At 40.1% G+C, this 8,303-nt stretch overlaps 1 protein-coding gene across 1 annotated transcript; it reads right to left on the reverse strand.

Moving 5' to 3' along the window:
* Positions 1-730: 730 nt before the first annotated feature.
* On the reverse strand, positions 731-4,316 carry LOC110926282 (tRNA-dihydrouridine(47) synthase [NAD(P)(+)]-like). The gene is made up of 9 exons (XM_022170034.2): positions 3,932-4,316; positions 3,155-3,271; positions 2,840-3,073; positions 2,480-2,654; positions 2,209-2,399; positions 1,576-2,130; positions 1,376-1,496; positions 1,143-1,312; positions 731-1,069 (listed from the first exon to the last, which is right to left on the reverse strand). Exons 1-9 carry the CDS (start codon positions 4,133-4,135, stop codon positions 971-973), a joined length of 1,866 nt encoding a protein of 621 aa, XP_022025726.1. The 5' UTR covers positions 4,136-4,316; the 3' UTR covers positions 731-970.
* Positions 4,317-8,303: the final 3,987 nt, after the last annotated feature.

Raw genomic sequence — 8,303 nt, forward strand, 5'->3', positions numbered from 1 at the left:
TTTAATCTCCCTACTTTTAGATTTAATTACAAAATTGACATTATACTTCTGAGCCATTGATTATATTATTGAATGGTCTAGATGAGTTCTACAAGTTCTGAAAATATATAGAGTTCTGAAATGATACCCTATATATATATATATATATATGTTTGTACTGATTATACAAATGTATGTGTTGCTTGTAAAAGTGTTGGTTACAATTATCAACATAGTTGTAAAACACCATTTTGTAACTTTTTAAAAAATGTAAAAAAAGTTGATTTCATGGTATGATATTTTTAATAAAATACCAAAGTAAATAAAAGTTATTTCAGGTTTAAAAACGAGTTGGAATTACTAGTTGATGGAAAATGACCAAAACACCCTTGAATCTCATTAAATAGCATAGTTATTTTTAATAATAATGTGTAATTAATCTTAACCCTTAATTCAATTAATCAAACTCAAGCTCAGTGTTTTTACACAAGATAAGGTTTGTATTGGATCCTAACTCTAGGTTTACCCCTTCACCTCTTATCTAATACTAATGATCCTGGGTTGGGTTAGGCTAACCAGCCCAATTTGCCACTACGGACAGTTTGAACTTGATCTTTAATAATTCAAAACCTTTAGCTTGTAATAAAAAACGAAAATAAGGGTCTTGAACATTCTAAATAGAAAGGGTAAACCACCGGTTCAGTAGTCGATTCCAAACCATGAACCAACCCAGTTTTTCAAAGAAGGGATCTAAAAAGTGAAGATCTTGCAAGGATGTTAGTCTAAGCTTTGACATGGTACGCAGCGCAGACCTGTTTCAGCCTTGACTAAAATTGACTGTTTTCATGTCTACGTGCCCGCAGACACCAGTTGAAAATTTAATTGTACTTACTGTTATCAAGTTCAATACAGCAAATCCTGTAAACAAACACCTAAAAAACTTGGTGTCATGAAAAATAGGGGCATGGGGTAAAAGATAAAAGAGAAATACTCAGCCATTCTCAGCTTTGTCAAAGGCATTGGATTTATGCTTTGGTGAAAATGTGAATCCATCAGGAACCTTTCCAAGTAACATCTCAGAGATTTTAATCTGCAGAGACGTTTGATGTGTCAAATAAAACGTAACCACATAGGATAAAAGAGACAAGGAATGAATACCCTACCCAATCAGCTGCAGACTCGGAAGCCATTAATGTCTCCAGGTCATCTCGGCCAAAGTATGCGGGTGGGCGCGAGTTCAGTCTCTGAGGGACCACTTCTAAAAGTCCGACCGGAACATACCGGTATGTGTAACTAAGCCATTCCAATAAGAAGTGCCTAGTTGTCTCCACCCCTGTGTATTATATCCAGTATTTGAGTAACAAACAGTAGAGAATAATCAACACCAACCACATACCTTTTGTGTCGGAACCCCAGTGGTGGAGTCCAAAACGCACGTAATCTTTCAAAATATTTAACCGTTCCCCAGAACTGATGTCCCAGTCCCTCTGTTCCTTGATTTCTGTGAAGATCCAGGGCTACACAAACAACAAATCAGCAGTTTTTTTTTTTTTTTTAATTAAAAAAAAAGTGAAAATAATAATAAATAGCGCATACCTTTACTAGAGCCCCACGCGCAATCATGCATGATGAAAGTTGTGGGCAATTAGACTTGTGCTTTTTCCAGTCGGAAAGTGAAAAGATGTCTCCATTCCCAATGACTTGCAGGGTATCAGGGGCCTTTCTGGTACACTCATATACATATTCCCAATCGGGTTGTTTGGTGTAACGTTGCTGACGGGATCGGCCGTGTATAGTGACTGCACTCGCCCCCCATTCCCATACATCTGCTATTACAGAGTCAATGCGGCTTCTACCCTCATAGTAACTCGTCCGTGCCTTTATAGTTATTGGAATGTCAACTGTGCTAGAAACGGCATGTATAAGATTTTTCATGCGCATTGGTTTTGAAAGCAGAGCTGAGCCAGCTCCCTTATTAACCACAAGATCAATTGGGCAACCCATATTGATATCGATGAAATCCACCCTACATTCACGTTCAATAAGTTCAGCAGCGCGAGCAACCGTATCAGGATATGCCCCACATATTTGTACTCCAAACAGATCCTCAGACGCGTGTCTCCTTAACAGCGCCCATTCTGCAGCCTGACCCTGTTTTTACATATTCAGTCTACTTCTGAGGATACCCTCTAACACTAAGTAAGTATAAGATCTGAAGCAAATATAGACCTGTATAAGATTTGTGCACATAGCCATTTCACCACATGTTATGTCAGCACCTAACCCTTTGCAAACTCTTCTGAAGGGAAGGTTCCCAACTGTGGTTAAAGGAGCAAGATATAGCTTATCCCTAAAATCAATCAGCTTCCTTTCACGAGGGTGCACCTTTAAGCTTTTATCACTTTCTATATGGCCTTCACCTGTCACAAAAGTATTATATAAATTCATCAGAAAGAAATAATAATAATAATAATAATAATAAGCAACAGAAACAACAAACCATTAGTTTCTGTAATTAAATCACTTGTTTCATCGTTTGATTTTCCTCTTTTCAGGGGCCTAGGATCATCTTCAACTTTCTCATAAACTTCTGAACAGCAATCGTTTTGATTTGAAACTGTGTGACCTTCTTCTTTATTATCAGCCTCCAGTGTCTTCTTTGACTTTGCTGGGCCCTACATTTCAATCAAAATGACTTTATACGTTTTTAAGATTTTATTATGTAGTGGAACGATAAACGTCAAGCAGGCTGACCCTGACCCGGACACATAAAATCGTGTATATGAACAACTCAAACGGGTGGACCTATTTAACTAAACGGGTCACAAAATGGTCCATCTGATAAATGGGACAACCATACCATTAGACCAAGGGGTTTGAGTATAGCATCTGCCTTGGGGAATTCCATTTTGTTCTTCCACAGAAGCTTTTGGACATCTTTTTTTAAGGCATTGACTTCAGAGTTGTTATGCTCATTTGAAGTTGCGGTAGCAGCAGTATCAGTATCAGTTGTATGTGTACCTAAAAATCTACAGGCCAAGCCATAGGGGCATGGACTGTCAAAGGGGCACTTGCCCTCTAAATCAGCCGGTTTCTGCATTAAACAATAACATCCAGTGTCATCATTAATTAATTAATTAAGTAGATGAAAATGAAGTGGTAAAATGAGTACTACCTGAGCCTTGAATGCTTGTATGTCATGGCTAAGGCGGCACTTATCTTTATAAGAGCATGAATCTACTCTTCCTGTCTTGGCAACCATGGGACAGAGGTTACGTGTGGATTGCTTTTCCTGCAAGTAAAATGCCAGAAATGTAACCACCAAAGAAGGATTCATATACAAATACAAGTATGTCATAGTAACATCATCCCATACCCATAGTTATTAATAGCGAGCATAGCGCCCGCTATAGCGAATAGCGTAGTGTAGCGCTCATATGTCGCTATATAGCTGGTAGCGACAAATAGCGGTAAATAGCGAGATTTTTGTAAATTTTTTAGCTTTTTTATATTTTTTGGTAAAATATACATAAGAAATTTTTCTTCTAGTGTATCGCCAAACATGAAATAGCGCCCGATATTTGATCGCTATCGCTACGTAGCATTTAGGAAGCTTGTCGCTATCGTCCGCTATTTGCTATTGACAGCTATGCCTGTACCGGTTACACACACTAGAAGGGGTGTTTACATTTTATAGACCAACCACCAACTAAATAAGACGGGTTGGTTGGTGTGTTTGAACCCATTATTTAACTAAAATTAACTACAAGGGTTGGGTTGGGTTGGTGAATGTAACATAAAAATAATTGCACATTTAAAAAATAAAGCCAACATTGTTGGTTCTAAACCATCAATCTAGTCTAGACTTGTATTGTTTGAACAAATAAATACTATTTATTTATTTATGATGAGTATGAAATTGCAAAAAAAGAAATCCTAGCGAAAAAAGCACCTGATTTCTTTCTCGCTTGATCTGTCTTTTGGACTTTTTCTCTTTGCTGACAGGTGGTGCGGAGGTGGTGGTGGTGGTGGGAGGAGTGTTGAGTCTTGTAGGTGCAGGACAAAGGAATTCCTTCTTCACCGGAACTATTGCTTTCGCCACCAGCTCTTCTACTGACATATCAATAACCGCCTTTCGACCCGCTGTAACTTCCATCGCCACCCTATCTATCTCTATCTCTACAACCAAGGCCTTTTCCTTCCTTCCTTAGGGTTTTGCTTATTAAGCGAGTGAGTGCGGTGGCGGAAACAAAAACAAAAAAAACATGGCCAACGGAACGACGTCGTGGCGTCTCCAGTTTTCACTAGACCCTCACCTTATCCAATACTTACTCTTACTTTTAAAAGGACCGGTAATTAAGAGTTCCAAACCAACATAACATTGACTGAACCGAACGCCGTTCACCGAAGATAAAGGATCATCCCCAACTAATCTGGGCCCACAATTCTAACTGTGTGACAATGACAGGTTCGGCCATAACTACCTCGCCACATCAGCATACCCAAAAGGTATAAATACCACACTTAGACCATGTGTAGTGGTAACACCTTATAATGCCCCCACCATGGGGCATTATCCGACATGTGGCGTCCTAGTCAGCAAGGGGGCATTATAGCAAAAGTGGCGTAGTGGGGCATTATGCCAATAACCCCCATTCAATCATCTCACAATTATTTTTTTTAATTTAAAACATAAAAAAAAACTTCACTAATTTAAAAATAAAATTACATTACTTGAAATAAAAATTAAAAAAACAGAAAATAAAAAAAAAACAGAAAAATAAAAAAAACAGAAAAAAATAAAAAAAAACAGAAAAAATAAACTTAAAAAAAATAACATGATCTAGAGTCCATATTTTTCTCTAATTTTTTGGCGACGCATTTGCGCAAGGATCAACGCATCGCCTTGTAGGTGGTCGATAGGTTTGGACAAAAACTCGATGTCCTTTTCCATTTGTCTCGCCTCTTGCATCTCGTTAAATTTTTTGGTTTCGGCCACTCGTTCCTTCATAATCTCATAACGTTGGTGGCCGAGGTCGCGAATGTCTTGGAGACGACGGTTCATCTCCTCGAAATCTTCCTTTAACTCGAGATCGGAAGACGACTCGACCGTTTTTTTCCCGGTTCCCTTTCTTCTACCGGTGGGTCGGACCAACTCTTCTTGAATTCCCTCATCAACGTCCACCGCCTCATTTAAATCAACATTGCGGGCATCCGATGTCGGAGTTGACGGGTCAACGGAGGATGATGTTTTTGACCTTTTAGCCCGACGTCTACTACTAGACGTCATTGGATTAACTACCGCCCACTTTGGACTTTTTCGTAGTAGCTCCCAACACTTGTAGTACGTGAAAGGGCATTTTGTCCTCTCGAACTCCTCCAAACTCTTCGTTAAAACCCCCACGTCACCTTCACCGCTCGGCCGATTATCGTAGTTACGTTGGAAGACTTCTTGGAACGCATGACACTTGTTGTTGATGTCGGTCCATTTGCTAGAAATTGAATCTTTGTCCCGATGTTCGCCTTGACCCCACGTGCTAAAGAAGAGTGCACTAACCCTATCCCAAAAAACGGGCCCGTTTGAAAGTTTGCTACAAAAAAATAAATAATAAGTTGTATGTTAAAAATTAAAGTAACAAAATAAGTAAAATAATATTTATATAAAATAGTTACCGGTCTCTTCGTCCTCCGAAATGTCGACAAACGCCCGAGTCAACGCGAATTCCTCTTCCTTCGTCCATTTAATGATATTTTTTGTACGCCGCGGTGCGTCCTTATCCTTCTTCTTATGCGACCTTTTGCCGCGTTTCGATGTTTCTTGCACCGGTTCGGGTTGCGTCTCCGGTACGACTTCCACATCGGGTTCGGCTTCGGGTTGTGACGGTTGAGACCCGCCGGCTTGACCATAGCCGAAAGTGGGAGGAACAAACGCAGGGGCGCCACTCAAGTAAGCCGCGTAAGTTAAAAAGCTCGGGTCCATGTCTTGAAGGTTGTACGGGGTTTGCGGTTGTGACAACTCGTATTTAGAACCTATCGTTGTGTAACATATGTGAACTTGATTGACTAAGCGAATGATTATTGAATGTTATGTGATTTGTGTTTTAATGATTGTGTACATGATACGTTATGTGTATGTATATAAGTTACATGAAACTCGAACCGCACAACACCTACACACTCGATCGCACAAGCCCTTTGGGCTGTATCACTTGTATCTGGACCATAAGGCAGCCCATGATTGAGTTCGGCCCACTCTCCTTATACGCATAACACCTAGGGTGTTGTAACCATCCTACACTTTTCACCAAAACACCCTACACACTCAAACCCTAGTTCGGTTCCTCTCTCTCAACTTGACGGCAAGCATCTTCCCTATCGGAGATCTTTTGTTATTCGGATCAAACCTTGTCATCCCTAATCGGTTAGTATACAACTATTTGCCTCCGTAAATTCTATGATGATATGTTATATACACTTACATGGTGATGTATTGTTATGATTCGGTTGAATGATAAGTGTTAATGCATGAATGAATTATTGGCCATATATGTGTTCGGTTTGGATTAGTTATTATGTTCATGAAAACGGTTAGCAATTGAGCATTAGATATACGTTTGGGTTAATCGGGATTCATACTATGTTCGGATTCGGATGCTTGAATCAATCGGCTGTGATATAGTTGAACTCGGGTAATAGGGTTAGATTAGAAAGTTTAATCCGATTATATGTTTTATGATATATTGGTGTTCATGTTTAATCATGTTAGGGTTCATGAGGTTTAATGTAAAAATCCCTATTTGATCGATTTTAGAGTAACTGAATGTTTGGAATTCTGTTAATTGATTTGGTAAACTTGGAAACTAATTATATGTGTAACCGATTTCCTTAAGTTTCGGATAATTTAAATGGATCGCACATGTTAATCGCACACAAGTTTCCTGACCGCACAAGATGGCCCAATCGCACAAGATCCTTTAGATCAAACTGTTGTAATATTGTTAAGCAGTTGGGCCGACCAGCCCAGATAGAACCGCACAAGCCCACTTCCGATCGCACAACCCAACTCAGCCGCACAAGGCTAACTGGGTCGCACAAGATTGTCTGGATCGCACAAAGGACCCTGATCGCACAAGTTGACTGCTTTGTTGTTTGGGCCGAGACCTTTATGTGAACTTCTTAACTGTTGGGCCGTATGTTAATTATTGGGTTGGGCTAATTCCAAACGCACAACCCAACCGGATCGGGCAAGCCCATCCAGGTCGCACAAGATGTTTGTTAATGTGTTATTTGGGCCGTGTATGTTATACTGATTGCTTGTATGTTGGGCCGGGGATTTGTTGGGCTTAGACATTGAATCGCACAAGATGGTTGGGCTCGCACAAGCTCAATGGCCCAACCATCCGAGACGCACAAGTAGTGAATGTTATGCTTTGACTGTTAAACGTGCAATACGTGATTGATATGGTTTATACGTGCATTACTAGAACAAAATCTGACTTGTATGGTAACCCTGTTAGGACGTGGTTGACCACTGTTAGTTCCAGAACCCTCTCCTTTTGTGTGTCTGCCGAGCAAATCCAAGGTGAGTTCACACAGCCAAGGCATGGGGTTCCCAGGGTGGGAATGGGATTGGATGATTATTTCGTGCGTACATAGTTAATGGAACCTAATGATATGGTCCTCAGGGTGAGGATGGTAAACGATAAGATACGGCTAGACTAGTATACCTACTGGAACTGATCTTCGCACACACGCCAAGGGTTGGCTGCGATATTATGACTGATCTTCGCACACATGCCTTAGGGAGGCTGCGAACTATACATACTAAACTTCGCACACATGCCAGGGTGGCCAGCGATACAAATATACATAGTCTAGAATACTTGAGAACTTTCCTTAAACTTCCCATACATGCCTAGAGGGCTGCGATGGAAACCAATACTATACATGAACAATGAACGAACATAATACGACTCATACGATTACTATTACTGAACTTACTTTCTGTGAACTCGCTCAACTAGTTGTTGACTCTCTGCTGCATGCCTTGCAGGACCTTAGGTACAATATGGAGCTTGCACAGGGAGGAGCAGGTCGTTGTGGGCAAAGGATCGTGAATGCTATTTGAACACTTATGATATTTGAACTTATAACTTATTTTGGGTTTTCATTATTATGCTTCCGCTACTTAAACAAAGTTTGGTTTTGAACATCAATCATGTCGTGATGAATTACTTTATCTACTTACATTATTAAATGCTATGTTTGGTATGATTGATGGCTTGATCCTGGTCATATCACGCTCCCAAGCGGTGGTACTCCGC

This window comes from Helianthus annuus, chromosome 17 (assembly GCF_002127325.2).
Source record: "Helianthus annuus cultivar XRQ/B chromosome 17, HanXRQr2.0-SUNRISE, whole genome shotgun sequence".
Classification (NCBI taxonomy): Eukaryota; Viridiplantae; Streptophyta; class Magnoliopsida; order Asterales; family Asteraceae; genus Helianthus; species Helianthus annuus.